The sequence below is a fragment of the Coturnix japonica genome, chromosome 21 (genome assembly GCF_054131305.1).
Source record: "Coturnix japonica strain WE chromosome 21, WE-NBRP24, whole genome shotgun sequence".
NCBI classification, from domain to species: Eukaryota; Metazoa; Chordata; class Aves; order Galliformes; family Phasianidae; genus Coturnix; species Coturnix japonica.
The window spans coordinates 6,091,679-6,119,648 of NC_140683.1; the positions used below are offsets into that span (position 1 = coordinate 6,091,679).

Below are 27,970 nucleotides of genomic sequence, written 5' to 3' on the forward strand. Positions count from 1 at the left end.
GATGCATTTTAGCCTAGGAGGATCTTTGAGGTGACTCCTTGTGTTCAGTCACATTTTATGATCAAATTGATCCAGTTTTGCCTTTTCTCTCTTCACATTTCAGGGTCAGCAAAGAGAACCACAGAGGGTCTGGATTCAGAACCTTGTGCTGGTTTTGACCCATATGGGGGACACACAATGAGCTCACCTCGCAACTGAAGGCAATTGAATTTGGCATGTTGCTGTGTGTTCTTATTACATGCCATATATATATGTAATATAGTATAGTAATAGTGAATAGTGAAACACTATTTAACCACAGGGATAAAAGACATCTATAGAAGGACCTTTAGCTGCCGGTTCAGCACTAGGGCTCGCAGCCACAGCTCTGCCCTGACCCTTGATACAAAGGGCTAAAACAAGGTATATCAAACACAGCATCGCTCCATGGGACGGGCTGTGTCCGGTACCCGCTTAATGGGGCGGTTCGGGTTCGGTTCGGCCGGGTTCGGTTCGGCAGGGCCTTGTTTACCGGCCGCACCCCGCCCCGCCCCCTCACGTGATCGCCCCCAGAATCACGCGACCTCCAGGAGGGCCGCATCACTCCTTCGTCTGGATCCTTCCGCCGTGAGCTGCTGTGTGGGTGAGGCCATCTGTCCTGTCCCTTCATCTCCATCAGAGGGAATAAGGATCTTGAGAGGGAACGGTCGGAGAGGGGGAGGTGTGGGACGGGAGCGGAGTCAAGGGAGGGGGAAGGTGGGAAAGTTCCTTCGGATTATTTTCTGTGGCGGATGGATTCCAAAGGAAAGAGGCGGTTCGTGAATGGGAGGGGGGGGAAGGGGGAGGCCGGGCCAAGATGGCGGCGCCCTGTGGGCCAGAGGAACCCTGAGTGGTAAACAGCTGAAGGAAGGAGAGGGAGAGGTGAGTGCCGGGCCTGCTGCCGCCACCATGGGGGATAAAGGAGCGGCAGAGGCTGAAGGACAGAGTGGGGTGAGAGCGGGGCCGGTGGGAGGAGGATACGGTGGGAGAAAGAGACGGGGGTGAGGGGAGCGGGGCTGGGGGGCGGTGCGCCTTCATCCGCCTGGGGCCGCTTCACGTTGTGATGGGGGGCGGCAGCTCCGTCATCGTGCTGCTTGTTCTGTCAGTGCTCATCGCTTTTTCTTTCTTTTTTATCCCCTAATGAGCTGTTTAACGAGGAGGTGAGTGAGGGAAGGACGTGCCTAATGAACCTCTAATGAGGTTCAACACGGCAAAGTGCAAGGTTTTGCACTTGGGCAGGAAGAACCCCAGGCACCTGTACGGGCTGGGAGGAGTGGTCCTGGAGAGCAGCTCGGCAGAGAAGGACCTGGGGGTCCTGATGGATGAGAGACTCAACATGAGCCAGCAGTGCGCTCTGGCAGCCCGGAAAGCAAATGGGATCCTGGGCTCCATCAGGAGAGGGGTGGTCAGCAGGGATAGGGAGGTGATTGTCCCTCTCTACTCGGCTCTTGTGAGGCCCCATCTGTTGTACCGTGTCCAGGTGTGGAGCCCTCAGTACAAAAAGATATGGAGATTTTGGAAAGGGTCCAGAGGAGGGACAGGAAGATGATCAGGGGGCTGGAGCACCTCCCCTATGAGGACAGGCTGAGGGAGTTGGGTTTGTTCAGCCTGGAGAAGAGAAGGTTGCGGGGTGACCTCATTGCAGCCTTTCAGTACCTGAAGGGAACTTACTCCCAGGAGGGGAGTAAACTCTTGGAAAGGGCTGATAATAGCAGGACACGGGGAAATGGTTTTAAGTTAAAAGAGGGAAGATTTAGGTTGGATGTTAGGGGGAAGTTCTTCACTAGGAGAGTGGTTAGGCCCTGGAACAGGCTGCCCAGGGAGGTTGTGGATGCCCCGTCCTTGGAGGTGTTCAAGACCAGGTTGGACGGGGCCCTGGGCAACCTGATCTAGTAAAGGTGTATGTTTGGTGGCCCTGCCAGGCAGGGGGGTTGGAACTACATGATCCTTGAGGTCCCTTCCAACCCGGGTCATTCTGTGATTCTGTGCCTCAGAGCAGTGCGTGATTCAAACCCCAACCCGGGATGGGGATCGGTCTGCAGAGCTGTTTCCAAAAGTGCAGGAGCTTTTCGTTCTTTGGTCCCATCCCGGCCTTTCCTCTATGGCGAGTTGTTAGAAACCAGCACTTGGAGCAGTGCTGAAGTGATGCCATCAGGTGGGGAAGGTCTGTCTCAGTGCACTGTGTGAGCTGGCAACAGTGACTGGAACTGCAGCAGTTAGTGTGGGCACTGGGAATGCAGCTGGCTGAAGTTTATGAGGCAGCAACAAGGTGCCAGATCTGCTTATGAGAGTGAGCTATGTTTTAGCTTGAAAAAAGTTTAAGTCATTTACCCAAACAGCAACAAAACCCATCTCTTTATGTTCTGTTTTTAGTTAATAGCCTCATCAGCCTTTGGTTAAGTTGTATTGTATGGAGTAATGTGGGTTACTCAGATGAAAATATAGTCAGAGTATCTAATGTGTCATGAGATAAGCTTTAATGAAATGACTTTATCTTTGTTTTTTCAATCTCAGCTCCCTGACTCTGTTACTTGAGAAGTTACTTTATGGTGACTAACAGAAAGCAGCGCTACTGAAGGGTTCTCACGTGAGATGTGTTTTTAGGGGCAGAAGTGACAGAGAAGTACCAGATTTTATGGCACACTGTAGCCAGATGAGTGGCTTTTTGAAGGGTATTAAAGCTGGGTCTGTGTAGCTGCAGTGTTTTCATGTAATTAAAAATAACATGTGATGAAAACAAGCAAAATACTTTAGAATCAAAGAATCATAGAGTTACCCAGGTTGGAAAAGACCTTGAAGATCATCAAGTCCAACAGCAGCCTAACAATAGTACCCTGATGTTTCTATGTTCCCACTTTGTTATCATAAGCACCTCGTTAGGAATCACATTAAGATACAGAGCAGGATTTTGGAATCAGTGTATCCCTGTGTCACTTTCCTGGGTATTATTCATTGTTTTTAACTGAGAAGTTTGACATCATTTGGTAATGGCTCTGCTCAATGCCTGCTTTAATTTTGGGGTGATTAAGGTGACGGTGCAGCAGTTAGTTTGCAGTGGTTTCAAGGTTTATTGGATTACAGTGTAACTCCTGGGATATGCTTAAGGGGTTCTCTTAAGGGCAAACAAATGTGCGGCAGTAGTTCATGAGTCTCACTCCCGTTGCTGTGAGAACTAGAGTTCTCTGTGCATAGATCTAGAAAGATTCTGTATCTGAGCTTATTTTCCTCATGTGCTGTTGATTAAATTGGTATAGAGAAGCAGTGCTTGTTTATATTTATTTGTTATTAGTATATATGGTTGTTTATAAGAAGCTGAAATAACTCCCTGTCAGGTTAGTAACTGGCTTGTTAGTGTGGCTGCTGCCAAAGGGTTATGTGTCATCTCTGCTGTGTTTGGGCTTTTCTTTTCTCAACATGAATTGGTCTTAAACAATTTTCCCCCTGTCAGAAGTTTGATGGGTAGCAATTAGTGGGTTATACTGGCCCAGCACTGTTTCAAAAGAATCTTTAAAGATGCTGAATGTGATTCTGTCTTTATTTGGAGGTGCTGGTTTTCTTGTGGTATCCCTGCTTCGTTTAAATACCTGTAATGAGGTACATGAATGTGAATGTAACATTGAATTACACCTTATAAAATAATGACTGAGTTTAAGAGTGGGATCTTGTATCAGTTCTTAAAATAACCAGAAAGAAACACAGATTGTAAGGAGAAACCAGACACCAGCATTCTAATAAATGAATAATAATTACTGTGTTGCCTGTTATAATGATCCATTCAAACTGGTGTTTCAAGTGTTCAGGTTTAATATTCTCAAGGGGCAAAAGAGGACACTATGAGCCCTGTTGCCTCCACTGCTTTGTATTCCTACTCTCAGTTTTCATTCACTTATTGTTTTTTGCAGGCACTGTTTCTTCTGTAGGGTGCTGCTTAGTTTGCTTGTGAAGAAATCATAAGATCAGTTATTTCTAGGAAACCAAAGCCAGACCTGGATTGTGGTGTTTCACATTGGAGGGAGTGAGGCGTATCCTATTGTGACCATAGAACATCTGAAAGTTTAGAATGTAAGAGGCTCTTTTCTTATCAGTCTGAGTTTTTCTTCAGAAATAAAGATCCCTGTGCCATGCTTCTGTCCTCATTCATGGCCTGCTTTGCCTTCACTGAGACTCAGACAGAAGAATGTAAGCCTTGAGTTTCATTTCATTGCAGCCAGCATTGCTCTTACGTTGTTAACATCACCCTACGTGCTTTTGGTTGGGGGTAAATAACCATTTCCTTATATGTCCCAAACTGCATTTAATAAGAAGGGATGAAATGCTGATATGACCCCAGCTCTGCTAAATGCTTCTGAATTCCTGCTTTACTGTAGCAAAGGCTAAGGACGTTATAGGAGGAGGAGGTGCATATGTTGAGTGTGTCCCCCTCCTCCACACCCCTCACAGAGGCATAACTGGCACTACCAGCTGCGTTTTCCCTTGGCTGGGGATAAAAATACACCGAACTGAAGAACATCTCTTGACAGAAATACTTAAAGAAGTCGTAATCTTTTGAAATAGTTTTTCTCCTTCTCTCCGTAGCCTTTTCCAATGAATATTTGTATATTCTTTCCCTTTGTCGTGAGTTTATAGCTTAGCTGTGTTGTGTCGTGGTTAAATTAACCACTGATAATGTTTTTAATTGGATTCTTCTTGCCTTCTTTTAATTTCCCTCCCATAAACTGGCTCTGAAGTTGTGCTGGTACTTAAAGTTCACACTTCAATTAAATTGGTCTGTATGAAAGGTATTGAATATAAGAGCCTTGCTCTTGGTGTTTATATCTTCTGATGAGATGTTGCGTGTTAAAAGGTGGTGAAGCACAATTTGTTCAGTCTTAATTATTCAGCACATTGGATGCTTTATATAAACTAATAAACTGGTAGTGAAAAGCCAGTGCCTCCAACTGCATGGGGAAGTTGTGTTGCTTTAGTTCTGAGGATTGCTGCGTGGATGTGGAAATCCTTCTAATAGGGGAATGATTGCAGCAGCTACTGATGGAAGAAGTGGAGACTCATCTTTATGCCATATATCTGAGAAGCAAGACACAACCATGATACGATAGTGCAAAGATCTAAGGGAGATCTGGTCACCACAGATGCCATACCAATCCCACGTGCAAACCACTCTGGCTTTCAGTGGGTGATCTTGCTTTGTTCCAAGGTACTGGATGTTCCCTAACCTGGTCTGTCTTAAGATCCTTATCTACAAGATTGGAAAATCACATCACAGATCACTGTTGGGATTAGTCAGAAATCACACAGATACCACAGCTCCTGGGAACGGTGCTTGTTTTTCTTTGGGTAAAGCATGACATAGCCTTAATGCTGTTGCTGGATTTTCCTGGTTTGTTCATTAGTGCTGTGCATCGTGCTCTCTTAGGGTTTCAAATCTCTTCCTTACAAAGGTCTTCAAAGGAAATCTTGCATCAAACAGCTTTGCTTTTAAAAAGTTTGTTAAAAGATTGATTGCGTGTAGTGGGGTGACAGCTTTGTACTGGTTTTTATTCAGCTGATCAACTTTCCCCTCTAACACCATCCCATTGTTAAACCTGGGTTGGGATTCTTTTCATGTTTTGAATGCTGGCTTCTGGAGCGTAGATCCAGTTCACGGTGAGTGCTTTCAGTTCACAATTGACTGAAAGGCAAATTCGCTTTGACTGTGCTGGATTTATTGGCACAAGGTCGCTTGAGTCATCTGTTTTAATTCAGTTTAGGGGGCTTGGGAAGTGATTAGTTACCAATGTGTGTAGTTATCATGAATTAAGCTTTCATTGTCCAACTTGCAACAGCATAAAGTGTGAAATCCTGGTACCTCCTGAACACTTCAGCCAGATTTTTTCCCATCTGACTGCAAGTGTAGTGCTGAATCTGGCTACCCAGAACCCAGCTACTGCTGTCAGTATAGGTGTTTCTTAATCCCACCATGCTGTAGCTCTCCTCTGGCAATACCAAGGTTAGGAAAACCTGCTGTTGAGCTTTTGACTGGTGCCATGACCATCTGCTCCAGCACGCTGCTATTCCTAGAGGAAAATCAGAAATAAAACCATTTTGGGTGGTGAATTCTGTTCAGTTCTGTATGTAAAAGGTGCTTTGGCAGTAGAGGTTGTGGAGAGCAAAGGAAATACTGTTGACAAGGTCTTGATGGGGTAAAAAGCAAAAAGCACAGACTGGTATTTATGCCACTTGAACTCTCAAAACAGGTTTTGCTTGCAGCTCGTTTGGGGGTGTGGTCATGCATCTCTTTTGTTAACAAGACTTTAAACAATTAATTCCTGTTGCTTAGGAAGCCCACGAATCTCTTGCTTAACCATAGCTGAGGCTGAATCCTGATGGGGACTGGGGGATGTATGTTAGCAAGCCCATTGGTGGTCTCAGAGATGTTCTCAGATGTAACAAGCAGGTGACTTATAGTAAGCTATTTCTGAGTCTGTGTGAGTTCTGGCTATCTCAATATGACTGTAATTTACTAAATGAAATATTTCAATGATTACTAGAAACTAACAAAGCAGTTGGCTGCTGACAATGAATAATGGAGTAGAATATTGACCACTTAGGTTGTGTAGAGGAGTAACTTTACACTTTTTCAGTAGGTGATTTCCTTCTTTGAGCTTTGCTTCTCTCTGACCAGCAAAGTTGTTTGAGGAAGAGGTTGAAGCTTGGAAGTCTGCACAGCGTAGAGTCAAAACAAACCAACCCAATGCAAAAACGTGTTCTGCCCCTCTCTTTATGGGAAGCATACTGAGCTCTTACGTATTCAAGTAAAATGCAGCACTTTCCCCTCCGCCCTCAGGTTTCTCCTTTATTCTCTTCAGTTGGGATTCTTGCCTGCAGTACCAGCTGGTTTTTAAGGTCATGCCAACATGGGACATGAAATGTCATGTTGAATGGTCAGGTAGCAGGCTGCTGGGGGAGGGGCAGATATTTTCTTTAGGCTGCTGATCTATCTATGATCATTGAAAATCAAGAGTGATTTTGTGCGCTGGAACTGTGATTGCTGAAGCATTTTAAGAAAGTTTGTTGCTATAGAAATGCCTGTTGTGAGCGTGGTGCTATATTATCACCTTTGAAATTGCAATCAGTGCCAAATTAAGTAAGCTGATGGCTTGTGGCCCCAATAAAAGTGACCTTGGGCAGTTCTGCGAATAGGAAGTGATATGTTGCAAATGACGAAGGTTACTGGTGAACAGGTTAACTCCTGCAACCCACTGTCAAACGTAAGCTCTAGAGAAAGTAATAGGTATAGGTATATAAGTATAGAGTATATATATATAGTATATTAATAGATATAGAAGTAAAGATAACATTATTTCCCAAAATAGAACTTGGATACGTAGTCCTTGGCTAATGTGTAACAGTGTTTTAATTAGAGACTGTGGACTTCAATAATTATAGAAATTTTGCTAGGTTCAAAGTTTTCTGGGTAAGAGGAGACATGTTTTGAAAGTTTTTACCTATAAAATAAAGCTTTTTTGCAGCTGCAGCTTAAGATTTACAGTAGAAAGCTATAATCTAGTGAAAGCCATCTGGTTTGAGGCCATTGTGCAGCCAAACATATGGACAATTCTAGAAAAGGCAAATTTGTAATACTTGGTGGTGGTTTCTAAAACTAAGGGCTGACTCCTTACAGGTGCAGATACTCCTTACTCCAGTATGGGATGTACTGAGCTCTGCTGTTCTGAATATACCAGGTTTGATGAGGAAGAGATAAATTGTAACTTTCGTTAACCTTGTCTTGCTTTCTTCTTTATTTAGTGATCATGAAAGGTGTGTGGTTGACAGCATTGCAGACAGAAGCTCAAGGCATCCACAGAACAGGTACAGTATATACAGTTGCAGTAAAAAACAAGAAATCTTGTGTGTAAGCTTGGTGCATGTCAGTCCTGCCTTCAATAGAGGAAATGAAAAACACATGCTGGCTGGTAGAGAAAGAAGAAAATCTTATAACAAAATTCAGTGTAATTTGAAGCCAAATTCCTTCTGCCATTTGGAAGAGTTCAGCATAGGACTCCTATGGATAGAGGAAAATTTGATGCGTTTTGTAGAAGGTAGGTGTGATAACTACACCTTTTTCTCACTGTTCCTTGGGAGGAAGCCACCTAAAAAGACTGAGATGGCTTAGATTTACTCTTGTTTAGTACTGCAAAGGTGACCAGAGTTGTTTAGTCTGCTCAGTTCTGTTTGTAATAGTCTATACAGCTTGTGTGCTGTGGGGTTTTTAATATAGAATACACAAATTATACATGTGAAATTGAAATGTGTTGTACTGCAAAGCTTGTAATTTAGTATGCATGGATGACCAAGCAACAGCAGCTGTAGTAACCCTAACTGAGTTTTTGAACAGCTGCAGCTTGGCCACACTGCAAATATTAAAGTACAAATCTGTTAGTATGCACCAATGGAAGGCTGAGGGCAGAGAAATTCTCATCTAGCCACAGGAGTTGTAAAGGATCTTGAGCTGTGGATGTCTTACAGAATGTAGACCTCTATGCTAAGTGTGTGAATGGTTGGTTGAGGAGGAATTGCTGTTAAGAAAATGAGAGATTTCAGGGAGTTGGTTTTTTTTTTATTCAAATTAATGGAATGTTGTGACAGTCTTAGTCAATTTACACCAGCCAAAGTCTTCCATGAACGACATTAATGTCTTAAAAACAAACAAAAAAACCCAAACCCAAACTCTTCTCTCAGAGCTTTTATTGCAGGTGTGTGAACTCTAGCAATCCTTTCAGTGTGAACCTGTTAGATGGGCAATACTGCAGGAAAGCAAAAAGGAAGTGGTGAGAGATAAAGACAGAAAAGGAAAAAGGAAAGCTCATTCGTCTCTTTTCTCCTAGTCTGGTAGAGGCACCGATGAGGAACTTCTTGAAGTTTTAACCTCCACATTCATGTTAGTACATGCATCATGGCACAGCAAGGGAATGTTGGTGAGCTCCTCTCAATGCTGGATTCTCCAATTCTGGGTGTCCTGGAAGACATAACAGCTGCATTCAAAGATAATCTCATTTGTGGTATGTATCCTTATGGTGGTAGAGTTCTACTTAGAAATGAGTAGATGTAGAATAATGGTGCTTTTCTTTTTTTCTTTTTTTTTTATCAAATACATTGTTTTGTGAATATGACTTGAAAGAAACTCTTAGTATTAGAGAATTAAATGGCTTTAAGGATCGAGGCTCCTCTTTGGTCTGTTCTGCTTAATGGCATGCCTCTTCAAAGGTTTGTTATATAATTGTTAAAATGCTGTTATGAAATGACTGGAGTTTCCTGGGGCATAACCTCAAGTTGCAAACTGATGCAACTTTCCTTGTGGATTGTATCTAAAAAGAATTAGGTGTTACGTATATCATGGGAACTTGTGGAATTCCGCTCATGGAAAACAAAAAACCCAACCCTGAAGTGAATGCTTTCTGTTACCAAGGTAATCCCATATGTTGATGGAGTCTTTTCAGAGAGGAAGAGCATTGTTAATGTCCTTCTACTGAAGGGATTGAATATATAATTGCTCCTGAACTCTCTACCCCTACTGGGTAGAATACTCCTGCAGTTCAGCTACCTCTAGGTTTTTGAGTTTAGGCAGTGCCACAGTCATTGCTGTTAGAACAAACAAAAGAGCTTGTTAGTTCCCTTCCTACTGAATTGAATGCAGGTCAGTTGTAGCTGAGAGATCTTCTCTTAAAGGTCTGGTAACAGTTAAGTATTAGTTTGTGTCATACGTTGTGCAATAGTTGTTACAAAGTTGAGCAACATTCCTGTAACAAATGCTTTTCTACTACACTGACTATGTATATTTTCTTCTTTTCTTGTTAAGACCGTGGACCTATGCTTGTGAACAGCCTCGTAGACTATTACTTGGAAACCAATTCTCAGCAGGCACTGCATATACTGTCCACATTGCAGGAGCCTCATGACAAGGTAAAAAAAATAAAAGCGAAAAAAGAGTTCTATTATGACAAATGTTAGCCTCATAATGATAGAAACCTTGAAGTAACATCTGCTAGAATTCAGCTTTTACATTATGATATATAATTACCCTATAAAGATACAGTGTCTCTGTAGTAACATCTCTGTAGTGTTTCTTGTGGCTTTTTTTTTTCCTAGTCTTCGAGAGACTCCATTCTAAGGGCTGTTTAAACTGACCAGGTTATTCTGAAATTATAAGAACTTGAGGGGTAATGTTGTCTCTTGGATGTGCTACTGCAGCTTGTTCAATGCTGGATTCCTTAGCCTGAAAAAAATGGGTATTTTGAGAGCAAGTATATGTTCTTAAGTAGATTAAATGGAGGAAACTAGAAGTGCTTATTTTGGCTGACCAAATTATATCATGTCACATATGTATCATTACATCATTTTAATGTTTGGATCTGTTGTTAGATCCTGTGTATGTGTACAGTGCCCTTAGTTTGCATAACTGACAATAGCAAATTGGGTTGGTGGAAAAGAATATCAGTTAAACGTGTAAGAAAACCAAAACTTCTCTTTTTCTGCCACTCTGCAAATCTTCCACCAGCACCTTCTGGACAAAATTAATGAATATATGGGCAAAGCTGCTACTCGTTTACCCACTCTCTCGCTGCTGGGACATGTGATAAGACGACAACCATCATGGAAACATAAGCTTTCTCAAGCACCTCTCCTACTTTCATTACTTAAATGTCTCAAGGTAAGAACTGTCCCTCTTGTCCACCAAAACACCTGTATGCCTCAGGTAAACTTGCATGTTTGCATGACACCTTTGATGTCATTTAGTGAAGCTGAGAGAAGAGATGTTGATTAAAACTTAGAGTTTAAAAATTTCAACTGAATACTCTGTGCTGACCTTGTTATTACTGTCAGTCTTCTCTTTTAAGAAGGCGCTGCAGAACTTTGTGTTAGAAAAGTTCACCAAAAGTCTGTTTGGTATTTTTTGGCTTTGCTTTGATTTTTTTTTTAACTGTGTCAGAAATTGAGAGCTATTGGCAAAGCTGATGGATACCTTGAATATGAACTTAATAAGAAGTAAAATAACTTTTCACTAGTACATTCTGAAATGCATACCTGTAAGGCAATGTATCCCACTCTCCATGGCATAAATGAGCCAAACAGTAGAAGAAGAACTGCTTAGGAAAACATGTGTTGAACCGGGGAGCAAGTAGGTGCTGCACAGGGAAAGAGTTTGAGTGTGTCCTGGTCATGCTTTAAAATTTGGTTCTTTATTGTACCTAGTTAAAGATTTTTACTTCCACAGCCTTTTTTTCTCAGTATAAGCCACAGAATTCTGATAATTGTTTGAGTTACTGCTTTTTGAAATATTTAGCAACTGGTGTCATCAACCAGGCATTGTTTATGCTCACATACCATACAGCAGTGCCACCCTCAAGTCACAGTGTTTCAACATAACTGTTTATTTGTTGAACATTGGAAGACTCTGAAAATGTGAGAAGCTGGCTTCTGATTTTGTGAAGATTTAAGACACAGTAATTTATCACGTGAGTCACTTATCCTGCAAACTTAGTGGGCACTGTCACGGGTAACTTGTTTGCAGGAACCCAGATTTAGTAGCAAATCTTCTGACCTTTGTGTAGGTAAATGGCCAACATGGTTGGTCTCTGGTCAGGTTTCTCATTTCTTAGATGCTGAGTGCATTGTGCTCAGCTCTGGGGAGAAAAGACAGGTAGTTCATAAGATGCTTCACATACCAGTGTTTTGTTTTTTTCCCCCCTACCTATTTGATGGAATTGGGTTCTTAAGTGAAGGTGTTTTCAACAGTAAAACAGCAGGCAAGTGACAGGTTAAGAACAGGAATTTAAAATATTTCTTAAGTTGTGGAATGTTTTGGAGAGATGGTTTCAATCTAGAGGACATTTTTCATGATAATGATTCCAGCATCCACTTCATCTTTGGAAAAAACAACCTCTAGCCAACTAATGCAAGTTTTTTCCCTTCTTGCAGACTGACACAGATGTAGTAGTACTCACCACAGGTGTCCTAGTGCTAATAACCATGTTGCCAATGATTCCTCAGTCTGGCAAACAGTACCTCCATGATTTCTTTGGTATCTTTGGGCGTCTCTCAGCCTGGTGCTTGCAGAATCCAGGTGAGATTTCAGTTTGGTTGCATGCAGTTGCAATGTAGCATTATCCTTGAGATTCTTACACACTTCCTTTTGTGAGATTCTTAGTGGTTTCGGATTGTTTAAATGCAGAAAATGTTGCAGCTCACAAGATATGCAGCTCTTTGATTGCATTGGGCTGTGTGCCTTTACTGAAAAATAAGAAGTCTCAGATTCTTTAGTGTGATGCTGCTATTATGTGAAGTGTCGTTGGTCAGAAATGCTACGTTGATGACAGTGAAAAAGCAGAGACTGATGTTAATTAATAGAGAAGGAAAAAACTGCTAATATTTGAGGCAGATATTTGGGAATTTGAGATTCCCAGGTATGGATAAGTAGGAGAGAGAAACCACATGTGTGAGTTTATTTTAATATGCAACTGTCAGTAGTATTGAAATGTCATCAAACCTTGTCCTTCTCAAGACAACATTGGTTTTGCAGAAATCCTAAGTTACCTGAGATGTACCACTATAGTTACGTATGTATGGCTTAGGGCTGTGTGAACAAAGGCTGGGTTAAGCATGCAAAGGTACTGTTCAGAGGACCACTTGACACTGGCAATTAAGACTGGAATTTATAGGAGGAAGGATGGCTGGTAAGAGTCCAGTCAGTGCTTTGTGTAGAGACAAGCTTTCAGTTTCTGCTTTTGAAGTGAAGCATACCTTGTCTTTTTTTAATCATTTAGTCAATCTTGCAAACTGTCCTGCTATCTCGAGTGGTTTCAACCTTTTAATTTATATAGAAGGGACTGTACTTTCAGGACAAATTCCAACCAACTTTAGTTCTTAATAGTCTATACCTGTTTTTTGTGTTAGCTGTGATTGGGTGAGTGGGTATTTGCTTGTTCACTCAGAAGACTTCACAGCTTTGCTAGGGAATGTTCATAACTCAGAAGACTTTTTCCAGTTAGTATTTCAAATTTCAAAGCCCTTTGCTTTACTCCAATGTACTGAAAAATAAATATCTTAACTCCTTTTTCCAGGTCACGTGGCAGAGATTTATCTTGTCCATCTTCATGCCAGTGTTTATGCTCTCTTTCATCGGCTTTATGGAATGTATCCTTGCAATTTTGTCTCCTTTCTGCGTTCTCACTACAGTATGAAGGAAAACTTGGAGACCTTTGAAGAGGTAGTCAAGGTAAAAATGCAGCTCATCTCTGTGTTATCTGAGACGAGGAATTCATAGCTGCTCAAAGGCAGTTATGTGCCACGTTAGTACACTGTTTTATTTAACTGAGTGCTACTCAACAATAATATGTAAAGACAAGGTACTAAAGGAATGAGAGCTCGTTTGGGAGCAAGATCATCTCTTGAATCTGTGTTGATGTGTGTAAGCTTTGAACATCTGTTAAATGCAAAAATCTCATTGATTTTTGTGACCGGGAGTTTGCTCTGAGCTTTGTGTAGTTCAGTGCAATCAGAAAAAAATGTTTTTATTATAATCTGTACTTTTTTTTTTCTGTTCTTGCTCATTCAGCCAATGATGGAACATGTGCGAATTCATCCAGAATTAGTGACTGGATCTAAGGACCATGAACTGGACCCACGAAGGTACATACGTTCTATCTGCTATTAGGAAAGGCTGCAAACTAGCAGTTGTTACTTGACTTGCTTCAGAAGGCTTACAGCAAAACCTTTTCTCTTGCAAACAGTGTGTGCCAGTGGTGTTTTGCCATCCATTTTTCCTAAGTCCACCAGGTAAATGTAAAATTTCTTCATCCAGGCTCACAGCTGGATGAATAAAGCAGCCTTTTGTTGTGAAGGGCCATTAACAGCGATGTTGGGGCTCTGTATTCATTTTGTATCAGGGATAGAATCTGTCTCTTACCCAACTGCTGACTTTGTCTTAATTTTATGACTTAATAGTCAAATATTCTCAAATTTCTTAAAAAAATAAATTCCTTATAATAGGAAAGAAACATTGACATAGGGTTTGGGTCGTATGTTTTGGTTTGTTGAAGTACTTGGTGGGATTCTCCTATTTGAAATGGCTTTGGTGTGTCTTTGCTTTGGTACCTAGACATTGGTTCCATTAACAGATCAGTTCTTTTAACAGGTATGTCTTAACGTCAGCTGTATTAGTTTTCTTTAGAAATAGGCTCATTTGCCTGCAGCAGCACCACTTGCTGCTTTTCTCTTGTCTCCACAGGCCCAGCCACTGAAGAGGAGAAATTGACTCTTGTTGCTGCACAGTAGTGCTCTTGCCCTGCTTTTCAGAGCCACTAGGAAAACACTGCTAAATGGGAACCTATTGAATATCACAGTGCTCAGTTTTGCAGGCTTCTCTCAGACAGGGAGGAGGGGGATGGAGAGAGGGTGGCACCACTGAGGAATTCAGTTGGCACAAAACTACAATTTGAAGCCTTCTGATTTGGTATCTTTCACATGTCTTTATATTCGAAAGTAACTCAGCCTTTAATAGACAGCCTTCTGTGCTTTCTCTTCTTTACAGTGAACTTTCATCCCCTGAAATATTGGGCAGATCTAATATGGCTGCTAAATTTAGTGAGAAAAGATTTCCAAGTGAAGGTGATAGTAATAATAAAGGACGTTCCCAAAACTTAGGAGACAAAACACAGACCTGAAACTGGCCTTGCAGGTGGCATTTGCTTAAATAATATGGTTCCCTGACTGCTGGCATTTCTAAATTTTGGCAACCAACATCTGAGTCTAAATGAGCTGATTTCTACAGCTGCTGAAGCTCAGGATCAACCGAATCTTCATATGCTATTCCTCCTTTCCAGAGTGCTCCATGGCAGACCTTTATGGATCTCTATATCAAAGCTGTTTGTCTCCTATCTGAGACCCCCTTTTACAAGTCATCTGGTTGCAATTTCTGTATGGTGCCTTGTTCTGCATTTGGGAGCATGCAAGGCTGTCTGGATCAAATGAGGCATCCTACAAGCCAATTCCTGATATCTCCAGGAACCTCTGTTAGTAGCAATAATTGACTAACTTACTCTTTTGGATCCAAAAACTGTCTGCAGGTGGAAAAGACTAGAAACTCATGATGTTGTGATAGAATGTGCCAAAATCTCCCTGGACCCTGCAGAAGCCTCATATGAAGATGGCTATTACTCTGCATCTCGGAAATCCTGTACAAACTTAAAACATCATCAAACTGACCCCAGTGCCAGCCATTACATTGACACACAGAGCAGCTATGGTAAGATCAGCCTGATGTCTAATGAATACCCATTTCCAGGAAGAAAATGGGCCCTGTAGAAAAAGGGCATCTTAATAATCTATCTCGCCTGAAGTCTAGCACTGGAGAGCAAACTTTCATATGTATATAATGTTATATATGTGTATGTTTATTCATATATGTGTGCACATCTGGTCATGCAGACACAGAATGTTGACCTTTCCCTGCTTCTGTCTGGTCCTCAAAACAACCAAACCGAACAAAAGCTGTAGTCTATAGTATGCTCAAAACATATTTTCTTGGGTTGGAATAGAATTTTCTTGTTTGCTAGCTATAACTGTATATGTTTAATGGACTTAAAGGCTTTTAAATAAAACATTTCAATATTAGCCATAAGAATAATTGTTTTGTATATGATACATTGGATACTTTATTTATTTTTTTAAATTTTCAGGGACATCTACCCCATATTCCACTCCTCGGCTAACACTATCACAAATGCCAGGGCAGCTACCTCAGATTCTGAGCCCGCAGTCAATAAAGCTGTCAACTGAGCCACAGCAGGTAAAGCAGAGGATCACATGCAGTGTGTGTTCTGTGCTTTGCACTTTGCGTGTACCTTCTTGTGACAATCTCATGATTCTGAGAAGTACTGTGAACTGTTCAGAGCTTTGCATACGTTTCAGATTTTACTCCCATCTTGTTTGCTGTGTCAGAACCTGGATATGGATGTCTCGAACTACAGGTGTTCCTTTTAGGAGCTTTGCTGATTTGTGTTTATTGTATATTACTTTTGCGTAGGTTAACATCTGGAGTCCTTCTGCAGTTTGTGGTATGACCACTCCACCAACCTCCCCTGGAATTGTCCCATCAGAGTCATCCCAGTCAGCATCACAACCTTACAGCAAAGCTTTTGGCACATCTGGTACGTGCTGTGTTTTTGCATCAGGCCCTGTGGATTTATTAAAATAGAAACTCTGACTATAAATTTTGCTGTCAGCTTCATGAATTGGAACTGCAGCACTTTGCTATTTGATAGGCTTGAGCCATTAATTCTGTGAACAAAGTACCAGGTCATCCAGAGTAGTACAAGCGCAAATATTGAGAGAGGAAATAGATACCAGTGAATTTAGTTCCGAAGTTTGAAATAGGTCCATTGGAAACTCTGCAATTTTTATCTTGGTAAATAGCTGAGAGTGATGTGGTTGAGATACTGTTTAAACACACAATTCTTCACATACAATGTTCAGCTGAAATAAGGAAACGGGAACCTTACTGAGAAAAGTTTTGCTCCCACTTTTCAGCAGTGGGGAAGGGAACACCTTTGGGGACACCAGCCACATCTCCTCCACCCTGCACTTCAGATGACTTTGTGCATGTCACACTTCCTTCAGCTGCTGCCACACCTCCTAAAAAGGTACAAAGAAATTCTTCTGCCAGATGAATACGATTTGTCATTGATTGATAATACATGCAGTGACCTTAATTGAGAAAGAAAATCAGAGTAACAGATTTAGTGCTGTAGTTTATTGCAAAATCCCAATTTCTAAGGTTAGAAAACTTACCATTTCCAGTTACACATTTTTGTGTAATCGTTTTCCACAGAACTGTTGTGTTGCTTTGCTATTTAAGGTATCTATCTGCAGGAATTTCCTTTCCATGAAACTATCCAAGAGATTTGTTTCCCACAGATCTGATGCAAGGAATCTTTATGCTTTTTCTGTGTTTCTTTTCTAACAGGAGGACAAACCAGATTCGGGGAGGCCTTCACTGTACCGACAGCAAAATGTCATAAGCAGCGATAAATCATTGGGTAAATTCTAGTTTCCTCTCCCAATTTTTCATAACCTATGTTAGACAAATCTTGGTTTTGTTGACACATTCCAACTGCCAAACGATTTTCCACAGGTTTTTCTCTTTTTCTCTCCCCTGAATTCTTCATAGTTCCAGGATCCTGCCTTAACCTGTGATTCAGCCTAAAACCTTCCTGTGATGCTTTTGATTTAACTATTCACCTTCAGAAATAGCTTGCAGATATTTTTTTAACTGGCCCTCTTGCATTCTTACACACATCTAAATATGCACATCAGCACTGAAAGCTGGAAAAGGATTTTCAAAAGCTGATGCTTTGAGGGTGATTTTTTTTTTCCTAGAAGCAACAAATTTGAAGCTTTTTACTTGAACAACTTTTATGTCGTGTGCAGCCTTACAATTTGACCCAGACTTAAGGATAGCTGCTTCTTTTTAAAGGCTATTGGAAAAACTTTGTTTGCTATCTACAATTGTATTGCTGTACTTAAACCTTTTTTTTAAAGTCCTGTGGAATGTTGAAAGCAACAGTGGATGGTTGAGGAACTCAGCTTCTCATAGGTAAATTTAGATTTCCTTTTCCATTCTCTATCACCTACGTCTGTGACAGCTGTGAAAAGGGATTTTGACTCTGTATTTGAGACTTCTATACTGTGCTTCTATATTGTTCTCAGGGTGGAGGTGGTAATGAAACTTATGCTCATTTTCCTGTTGAGGTTGTAACAACAACCCTGGAATCTGAACTTCCTGAACTACAAGTGAAGACTGTTCTAGGTTCTTCACTGGGTTCATAATCTGTGACTGAGCTGTGAGCATGAGGTTTCTGTCCTGCATAGTTTGTGTGTGTTCCTGGTAGTTGTCTCAGGGTTTTGATCAGTAGTGTAATACATCAGTTTACTGTACCTCCTTCTCTCAGGGAGTAAGTACTGTGTCTTTGAGTAGCCAGCTCAGAAGCCAAGAGGGAGTTCAAAGCTAATGTGGAAGTGTTTTGGCTGCTTCTCTAACTTATGTAATGGGTTCAGCTGCATCCTTCTTGGTAGAGGAGGCCACCTGCAGTAGCAGGTGTTAAGTTTACAGAATGAAATGTCTGGATCAGAAGAAATGTGTGACAAGTCTCTGAACTAATTTCTACAAGAGGAGATGCTTCCTTAAGAAAGGGGTGCATTTAATCCAAGGTCCTTACAGTAGGAAAAGGCTCCTGTTTTGTGCTCTGATGAGACTAGACAAGACAACATCTGTTCAACTAACTTTTCTCTTCTTTTCAGACGCATCTGGTAGTAAAAGTTCAGTAACCTTAAGTGATCTTCCAGAGTTTTTAGGCGGTTTGTCTTTTGAAGATAGCGCTGAAAAGGACAGAGAAGAAGGTAACTTCTGCCATGCTTACATACATCTTAGCCAAGAAGTGTTTTTAATAGAATTGTAAGATTCATGGCTTGTTCTGAAGCATCTTGCCTTGTATCAGTGTTGTTCTCCATGCTCTCTATGGTAGATTTCATATAGTTAAATCACTTCTTTTCAAATGCAATTGTACAAACTCTCTAGAAGAAGTTTTAGCTGCTGTAATTCTGTGTTATCTTCAGTGCAAGTTGTTGGGGTTTTTGGTTTAAGGCACATTTTTGTATTGCCCATTTTAATTCTAGGATTTAAGTTTTAGAGGAAAAGTTGGCTCTAGTTCTTCAACTTGTTACTTTAAACAGAAGCAAATCACTCTTCTGCCACAAAACCATCAGTTAGCTTTCACTTTCCAGTTCTGAAGCATGGTCTGGTTCTAATTTTACATTAGGACACTTTGCAGGATTTTTTCCTTGGTTATATTGAGAAGTCCAAGCATGGATGAGGTAAATGGATGGCTGAGGGTGCTTGGAGAACTGGTTAGGATACAGTATGGGAACAGCAAAAAAGTACACTGTTCAGAAACAAAGTATATTAAGCTGAGCTGGCAAATAACTGTGCTGCCTCCTCCAATCCTTTTCAGATGCAATATCTAAAGAGATCTCCGAGATCACAACTGATGCTGAACACATGGTGCCTAGAGGAGGATTTGACTCTCCATTTTACCACACAAATGAAAATCTGTCAGGTTCTCAGAAGAAGACCCAGTCAGTAGTCTCTAGTGTTCAGGGACACAGTCTGACCTCTGAGCCTTTAACATCTTCTCTGGACAAGCCTGGGCCTGAGAGTGCACTGGAGACACCCAAACAAACGTTTACTCCCATAGACAAGCCCTGCGGAGGCTCTGGTGAAAGCCCTGCTGGTAACAGGGAAGGAACCTCTGGGGAGACAAGTATTCTCACTCCCAGCCCTTGCAAAGCATCAGCACAGGGAAGAGCAGTGTTTGGGAGTGGGCAGCCTCCCCTGTATGAGCACCTTTTTGAGGTTGCGTTACCAAAGACTGCCTACCTCTTTGTTGGCAAGAAGACTGAGGAGCTGCTAAAGAAAGCCAAGGGAACCCAGGATAAAGACTGCATGTCCTCTACTTCTCCAGTGGAAGTACTGGATAGACTGATACAGCAAGGGGCGGATGCACACACTAAGGAGCTGAACAAGTAGGTGACTGAAAGTCTTACTTTGCAAACTTTTTCATGAAGCTTTTTTGTACTGGCTTTATTTTACTACCTCTGCCTGGAAAGCAGCTGTGCTAGAAAACCTGAATGAAGGTGTATTCCGTGAAGCATTATTGGGTAGAGAGCCTTTATATTTATAGTGACATCTAGTTCGATATTTCTAGAAAGGGGTGGGGGGGAGGGGTGTGGTGGAGGAATCTGTGATATTAGTGGAGCTCACTGTATCTTCAGTAGCAGTTTGAGATGAAGAAGCAGGGCAGCTGGGTGTCTTACAGACCATTATTGTACATACTTCTTTCTAATAGAATGACACTGAAAACTGAAGAATCAGAATTAAGGGCTAGGTGCATCTGCTCTACTCCTCCTTTTCATCTCGTTACCCTATACTCTGCATTGTCCTTATGCTGTTTTCTATGCCTGAGAGAACTGTTCTTGCTGAGTTCCAAGAAATAATACGTCCTCTTGTACCATCTGCCCTTGCAACCTGCTTTCTGCACAGCTCCTCTTAATTCTCCCTGCATAAATTGATCGTCATTGTGTTTTTATTAAGCTATAAGCTGGTTTGAGGTGGGGATTCCATTTTGAAGTGATTTGCCTAATGTTTGCATATTTAAACGTACTGGTTAATGCTGCATTTTCACTTTTCAGATTGTCTCTGCCAAGCAAATCTGCTGACTGGACTCACTTTGGAGGTGACGATGTTTCTTATGTTTTGGCAATCTGTTCCTCTATTATTAGACTTGTTTAAACAATGACCTGCTACTGTCTTGGGTGTGTGTGTGTTCATCTCTGTCTTGTAACTCCAACCCAGGTTCTCCCCCTTCAGATGAGATTCACACCCTGCGTAACCAATTGCTGTTGCTGCACAACCAGTTGCTGTATGAACGCTTCAAAAGGCAACAACATGCCCTCCGGAATCGGCGGCTTTTGCGCAAAGTGATTAAAGCCACAGCACTGGAGGAACATAATGCTGCCATGGTGAGGAGGGATACAAATCTAGCAGTGATCTAAATGCATTAGAGCTAAGAACAAGTGTTAATTGGCTTGGCCAGCACCTTTCTGTACCACTGAAATAAAGAAGCCTATTATCTCACCTTACTCAAGTCGGTGTTTGTGGAATGACATATGAATGAGGTGCATGTGCTGTGATTATTTGTTGACTGTAAGTGGCTGAATCAGTGGATGACTGCATGCTTGACCTTTGCAAGCAGTTACCTTTGTTAAATGCTTCACAGTTGGTATGGTGGTTACTCAATGCTCCTCAGTTAAAGAGAGGAAAAACAAAAACTGTTGGAAAACTCAGATGTTCTTTGAGTTATTTACTGTGATGAAATTACAACTTGTAAGTGCATTGAAGAATGTTTTATTCTGTACCTCCTTGTTATGGCTACTTCCATTTACAATTTCACTTTTCATTAATTTAACAGTGGAAAAAGAGCTTTCCAAATTAGATTTGGAAAATAGACTTAAGAGCTGAAGCTACCCTTTAAGTCCCTGTCAAGAGCGTGATGGAAAGAAACGTGCTATTGCTCACTGTGCCTTTGGATGCGATTTTGAGTTATCAGTCAGTCCCCTCTAGCACCACTGAATCTCTTTTTAAGTTGAAGAAACCCCACAAAACCATACATTACACAGAATATTCCATGTATGGAAAGGTGTTAAATCTGCTTGCTGTTTACTGATGTTTCTGCTTTACTCAGCTAGTGACATTGAATAGTTGGTCTAATTAATAAGTCAGATGTCTTGTCTAATGCTTTGTTTGGTGTTCTTAACAGAAAGACCAGCTGAAATTACAGGAAAAAGAAATCCAGGCCTTGAAACTGAGTCTTCAGAAAGAACAGGCCAGGTACCACCAGTTTCAGGAGGAGCATGAGAGTATAGTGGCTCAGCTTCACAGCCAGATCAGACAGCTGCAACATGACCGCGAGGAATTCTACAACCAGAGCCAGGAATTGCAGGTATGAAGCAGAACACTGAACAATATTGTGTTATGTCCTTACTGTGGTTTTAAAAATAACCTTCCCAATGACACGGCGTGAAATACCTAAGAGAAATTTATTATCTTCTTTTGGATATATTGCCCTAATTCAAAAGAAGACAAAGCTTAGTTGGAAATGACTGGCTAAACAGTCACTGTCCATTTGTAGTTCTGTTTTATTGTCTTCTATTTGGAAATAGGAAAATGCAATTCCTTGGCTGGTATTGGGACAAATGCTCTACATAACTTTACTTACAGTCCTGGTGGTTCTGGCCTTCCAGCCATGTGTCCTTGCTGAAGTTTCAGAACCCTGAGCGATTTCTTTTTATTTAAACAGACCAAGCTGGAAGACTGCAGGAACATGATTGCAGATCTGAGGTTAGAATTGAAAAAGGCTAACAACAAAGTCTGTCACACAGAACTGCTTCTTAGCCAGGTGTCTCAGAAGGTAAGAGAAGCCACAGATTGCAGGGTCCCTTTGTCTTTCTCTTTTCTATTAAACTTTTGATGACTGGAATTGAGAGCTTTTTCTTTCTTGTTCTGAAAGCCTTGATCCATAGAATCTGATGTTCACCAACACAGAAGTATATTGTGGTGATGAAATTCTAAACAGTTAAAGACTCTTGAAACTTTTCTGGCTGCTCTTCATGCACAGATTGAGCAACATAAACTTGTATCAAAGCTCTGTTAAATCTGGGTGTGAGAGTGGTCTTGTTGAAGTTAAATGGGATTTTCCTCCATGTGGAAACATGGTTGAAGGAAGCAATGCCAGTGTGGTGAGAGCCGGTATGAATTGTCACTAGCTTTATGAAAATTCATTTCTTCAGCACCTCTGACCTTGTCTGTCTTTATTAATAAAAATACCCCTGAGCAATGCTGGTCAGTGGTGACTCCTGCTGAAATGTTTAATCCAGTGCTTAATTCTGTTTAATTTCTCTTTCAAAAGCTTTCCAACAGTGAATCGGTGCAACAGCAGATGGAGTTCTTGAACAGACAACTTCTGGTTCTTGGAGAGGTCAATGAGTTGTACCTGGAGCAGCTGCAGCACAAGCACACAGACACTACAAAGGTACATTGCAGACAGTGCCTTCTGGGAAGACTTGGTCTGAGGTCATCATCAAGCTGTTTCAGCCCTGTTGCCAGAATAAAAGAAGTGATTCCAAACTTAACATATTTTGTTGGCCTTCTGTTCAGATATTTTTGTGCACTGAGTTGTTATGAAATCTCTTCAGCGTGCTGTTCTTGAAAGCTAAGAACGGTGTGTTAGCATACACTTGAAATCAGTTTTAGCCACTTCATACAAATTCTTATTAACTTCTTCATGCTGCTGCTGTTCCACACCTTATTGTGCTCCTGCTGTAATTGGTAGCAGACTGTTGGAAGCAAAGTAACACTGGGTTCTTATGTTTTTGGAAGTGCATCATATAGAACAGTTTTGATGGTATTTGCAGCCTCCTGGACCAGGTTTTACCTGTTCAGTGTGGCATGCGACAGTGTGACATTAAAACAAGCCATCTTACTCTTCTCCCTAAGCTGCTCTCTTCATGAGAGCAGTAACTTTACTGAAACACTTGTGGTTCATGTGGTTTTACTTCCTGACTTCAAATAAACCTGTTTCTAATTAGAAGCAAGCAACTTGCCTAACAATAGAACTGCTTCTCTTTGACAACAAGTAATTGAAGAAGGCGTATAAGCCAAAAAAAGAATTATTTATCTTGTATTTAGTGAAGGTCACATTGAAAAGATAGTTTTAAAATTGTTTTTTTTAATAAAGAATAGAAATGTGCTCATAAATTCTATTGCTGTAGAATTGCTTTCACATTGACTTTGTGTACATCCTTTCACTATCTGGCTTTCTATATCAGCTTCTAGAGATGCATCTTTTATTTGATCCTGCTTAAGTTGTGCTTATTTGCAGTGTCAGAAACATGCCTAAATATTGATAAAAATAACACACAACCAAATGATACTTAACCCCGTGTTCTTTCTTTTGAGGAGGTTGAAATGTTGCATGCTGCTTTTCGAAAGGAACTGGAGAAAGCAAAACTGTGTGTTCAGCAGCAAAGCCAAAGGCTCGATGCTTCCCAGAAACGGATAGCTGAACTGGAATCTCAGCTTTCTAAAAAGGACCACCTCTTCCTGGAGCAAAAGAAATACCTGGAAGATGTCAAAATCAAAGCAAGGTTTGAGATTTCTTATAAACATTTTATTGTGAGTGCGTTGATGGATGCACTGTTATATTTGAGGCACAATTTGGAGATACTGGACCTGATGGGTTTTGATTTCTCTTTCCATTCAGAGGTCAGTTGCAAGCAGTAGAAAGTAGATACAGGGCCCAGAAAAGAATCACCCAGGCGTTTGAGCTGGAGATCTTGAACCTGTTTGGCCGACTGGAGAACAGCCCGCTGAAGAAACTTGAAGATGAAAAAACAGAAGCAGCTGAAGCGGCAGAAGAAAGGTGAGGATGATGGTGCAAAATGTGCCAGACTCACAACCAGCTCGTGGGCTTTTATATAACTGGGGAATTCCTACCACTTGGTTGTATCATTTCAAGGTATTTTCGTTAGTTCCCCCTTTACAGAATGAATCTGTTTTGGATTCTTCCTGGATTACTGGGAGTCCTTGGCAAAATTGGAAGTGCTCTTAAAATGCCTCTCAGATAGCTGAACCTTTATTTAAACTTTGGTGTAAATAGAGAAGTTTGCCCCAATCTGAAGAAATTGCTGTACATAAGTGTAAAACAGTTGGGTCTTGTTTCCCCTCAGATCAGACTTATTTGTTCTACACCAAAGTGTTCTACAGTATGAGGATGATTTCTTGCACTGCAAGCAGATTTGTAGCAAAAACTTGTTCTTGGGATAGGTGAAAGATCTGCAACCAAAGGACGGTGCATAGCTATGTCTGTGTTCCTGATCCATCAAGGGTACAAGTCTGTTTTGCTTTGGGATTATTGTAAGCTATTCTCTTCCTGGTTATTCACTGTCAGTTCTGCTTCACTACAAAACTGCAGAAGAAAACCTGGTGTAGGCCTGCTAAAATATATGTGCAGTTCTAGAATTAGAAATCAATGAAACTAACCTCCATTCCCATTTATCAGTTACCATTTCCTTGATGCTGTATCCTTTCTTGTTCCAAAACAGGCTGGATTGTGGTAATGAAGGTTGTGCAGATACTGTGGCAGGACACAGTGAAGAAACCATTGATAGAAATGGAGAAACCAAACCTCCCAGCACTCGAGGTAGCAGTAAAGGTGGCAGCAACAGTGAGCTCTCCACCCCAGAAAAAAAACAGAACCAGAGATTCAGCAGTCGCTGGGAGACCTCCATGTTGCGGGAGCCCTCCACTACTGTCCCACTGACTGTAGGTTCACTCCCCAGCTCCAAGAGCTTCCTTGGTATGAAGTCACGAGAGTTGTTTCGCAACAAGAGTGAGAGCCAGTGTGATGAGCACGGTGTAACCATCAACAGCCTTTCTGATACTCTAAAGACTGAACTATGTAAAGATCCAAGCATGGAGACGAAGGCTCTACCAAGCCCCGATAACCTCAGCCTGTCACCTAAGATCCAGGAAAGCAGTGTTGGACAGCTTCATATCATGGACTACAATGAAACTCATCATGACCACAGTTAAAAAGGAAGATAGTCAATCAGTGTTATTTTCATATTCTTGGCATAGAACAGGAGGCGTGAATGCACGTTTAACTAAAAGCTTTTATGTTTCTTTGGTCTGAGCAGCTAGCTCATGCAGTGGAATAGGATTGATGTCCAGTAACAGAAGAAGGCTGCTGAATGAATGCAAGGTGGATTTTTGGGTCTGCAATTGAAATGCCCAGCCTAACTCTTGCTTCTTTCTCAAATTCAGTCCTTAGCAGCGTGTACTAATTTGAAGGGACAACCGTTAACATTTGCAGATGTTTTTTTTTGCCCCTTTCTCCCTGTCCCCAGTGAGTGGCTGCATTTATGAACTTGAGTGCAATATGAGGCCAAATTAACGTTTGTGAGTCTACTATGAGTGCTTTGTATTTCCTTGCAAGCTTCCAATTTAGAGCAGTTAATTGTGCTGCCTGTCTGGGTGATTTTGATTGTTTTCATCACGGAAAGGAGCAACACTAGAATTTCTGGTGTGTCCATCTAAGGGGTCTCTATTTTGCCTGTCTGCTGCCCCTCACCTTTCTCAGAGCCTGATCTTTAAGTTGGACTCCAATTGAGTACTTAAATGTGTAAGGAACGGTGTACCTCTGCAAAACGATTCATTCACCCTAATTCATAATCACTGTTTATATTGTCCTTAACATTTCTTGGGAAGTTTCTTTTGGACAGACACTTAACAAGGAACTGGAGCTTGTAATGCAGAGACCACGTGTGCTGAAGACTTGTTAAAACACTAGTTTCTGATTGTATTGGAATTGTGTTTGCTTGACAGACTGGTACTGACCTCAGACTGGTTCATAGGGGAAAGCAATTAGGGTGGGAGAAGAGGGAGAAGGAAGCCTTAGTTACATAGGGAGAGCATGCAGAACGTGTATGTGGAATGAAGATTTGCAGCTCATAAAGAGCATTTGTTTCTCTAATCAGGGAAATCCTTGTCCTGCCTGGACTCCTTCATGGTTTTTGTTCCTGATCTGAGCAAGACCGCTGTGTTCTGATGTCAAGAAATTGGCTTCTACCTGGGAGTGTGTTTTGAGGTCTGACTTGCAGAAAAGAGTTTCCTTTGAGTGCTGTTCTTTGAGTGCAGCACGTCGTTCAGCTCAGCGATGTCTGTTTGGCACTAGACATGTCCCCTTTATCCTCATTTCCTTAGAAGACGAGACTGAAGAAACAGCTTGCTCGATCGAACTGAGAATCTGAATTCCATTGTGAAGCCTTTCAATGTTAATCATGTTTAAGCCTTCTGTGAAAGAGGATTGCAGGGTCAGGGCTTGTCAGTGGTCTGACTCAACCTCCTTTGTGACAGGGCAGAGCCTGTGGTTAGGAAGGCAATGTGGTTGTTTCAAACCATAGGTGTGTCTGGGTCCAAGCATATATGGCCATATTCACAGGTACCCACACTGCACGTGGCCTCTTCTCAGATGTTCTGTGGGTGGCAGCTGCAGGTCAAGAATCGTCTCAAGTATTAAATCAAGGCTGCATTAAATCAGTTCCCATCCCGACCTGAGGAGGAGCAGGAGTCTGCTGGAGAAGCTGATGGTCTGATTACTTGTGCCTGACCACGGCTTTTCCTGCTGCTTTGCCCATAACACCTCAGGTTGGAATACATTTCTGCCTGTCTGCGTTACTCTGTGTCCTTTCGGTTGGTCAGTCCGAATTCTGAAAGTAAAGGTGAACTTAAATGGTTTTGTCAAAGCTTGAATCTGCATGGAATAGAAAATAGAGAGTTGGTTGTAAGTGACAGACTGGTTTTGTCGACATGTCTATAGGCTTTCTAAGACTTTTAGTGGTAGCAAACGTGGTAGCGTATGTTTTGGTAAGGCTTGGAGGTTTCCTGCCTCTCATCCCACCTGATCCCAGCACGGGGAGTGAGGAGTTTGCACGTTGTCCTGCAGGCAGCTCAGTGCATGGAGCTGAAGGTGTTGCAGGGCTTCCTTGCTGTGCTGAGCCCCATAGGAGCGCTGTGCTGGTGTGGTGGCCTCTTTCATCCAGAGGAGAGGCAGCTTTTGTTGGCGGTGTCAAACATGCCCTGGCGGTAATGCAAGCTCATGGAGGTTGCTTTGTTTTTCTTCTTTTACAAAGGACTTTAGCACCAGGATAGTAACAGAAACCACTTTCGGTTTGTTTATGGACCACAACGATTACGGAGGAACAAATTTTGCAGTTATTTCTTTTGTAGAAGTCTAAGAATCATGGATCTGCTGTATGTAGGTAACTTGCAGTTGGTTTGAAGGGGTCCCATCAGTGAAGTGGAAACAGATTGGGGTGTTTTGTTTTTTTTTTCTAACTGACTGCTTTTAGTTCAATCTAAAGTTGCTGTCTTTGTCAAGTTAATCTGTTCCCTTCCTCGCTCTTCGTAAGCATGTTAAACAATCCACATTAAATGCCATAAATATGAAATATGAGGAAATGGTACAATCCTAAGCTAAAGAGAACTTAAACCAAAAGGAGGTTTTGCTGTCCTTATTAGAATGTTTTAAAATGTCAAGGCAGTTGCTTGTGTTTAACTGTGAACAAATAAAATGTATTGTTTTGCACTATGAAGTGTTAAATTCCCTGCAAGCCGAGCTGTTTGGGACCAAGCTGTGCTGGGACAGAGCGTGCAGAAACCAACTGAAGCATCCTCCAAGATCTGCAAGTGGAACAGCATCGAGCAGGTAAGTGTTTGCAAACACATTGGCTGAATAGTAGTGCT

General features: G+C 41.6%; 1 protein-coding gene across 9 annotated transcripts; it reads left to right on the forward strand.

Moving 5' to 3' along the window:
• Positions 1-165: 165 nt before the first annotated feature.
• TSC1 (TSC complex subunit 1) lies at positions 166-27,815 on the forward strand. Of its 9 annotated transcripts, XM_085521204.1 has the most exons (24): positions 3,130-4,080; positions 5,041-5,212; positions 7,804-7,866; positions 8,883-9,056; positions 9,854-9,957; positions 10,553-10,705; positions 11,974-12,118; positions 13,116-13,270; positions 13,610-13,683; positions 15,120-15,298; positions 15,732-15,841; positions 16,079-16,202; positions 16,582-16,694; positions 17,018-17,090; positions 18,352-18,450; positions 19,062-19,632; positions 20,299-20,342; positions 20,462-20,628; positions 21,426-21,608; positions 21,966-22,076; positions 22,575-22,697; positions 23,624-23,811; positions 23,928-24,086; positions 24,769-27,815. In XM_085521204.1, the coding sequence occupies exons 4-24, from the start codon at positions 8,951-8,953 to the stop codon at positions 25,256-25,258; spliced, it is 3,471 nt and encodes a 1,156-aa protein (XP_085377330.1). In that variant the 5' UTR covers positions 3,130-4,080; positions 5,041-5,212; positions 7,804-7,866; positions 8,883-8,950; the 3' UTR covers positions 25,259-27,815. The 9 variants fall into 9 exon arrangements, with proteins under 9 accessions (XP_015734662.1, XP_085377331.1, XP_015734660.1 ...); XM_015879176.3 differs by lacking the exons at positions 3,130-4,080; positions 5,041-5,212 and adding an exon at positions 166-622; XM_085521205.1 differs by lacking the exons at positions 3,130-4,080; positions 5,041-5,212 and adding an exon at positions 808-969.
• Positions 27,816-27,970: the final 155 nt, after the last annotated feature.

Bases quoted from the DNA above. Each gene is read 5' to 3' on its own strand.
- TSC1 (XM_015879176.3), top strand. From the start codon at position 8,951: ATGGCACAGCAAGGGAATGTTGGTGAGCTCCTCTCAATGCTGGATTCT. The intron at 23,812-23,927 runs GTTTGAGATTTC...CTTTCCATTCAG, and splicing joins GATGTCAAAATCAAAGCAAG to AGGTCAGTTGCAAGCAGTAG. The intron at 24,087-24,768 runs GTGAGGATGATG...GTTCCAAAACAG, and splicing joins GCTGAAGCGGCAGAAGAAAG to GCTGGATTGTGGTAATGAAG.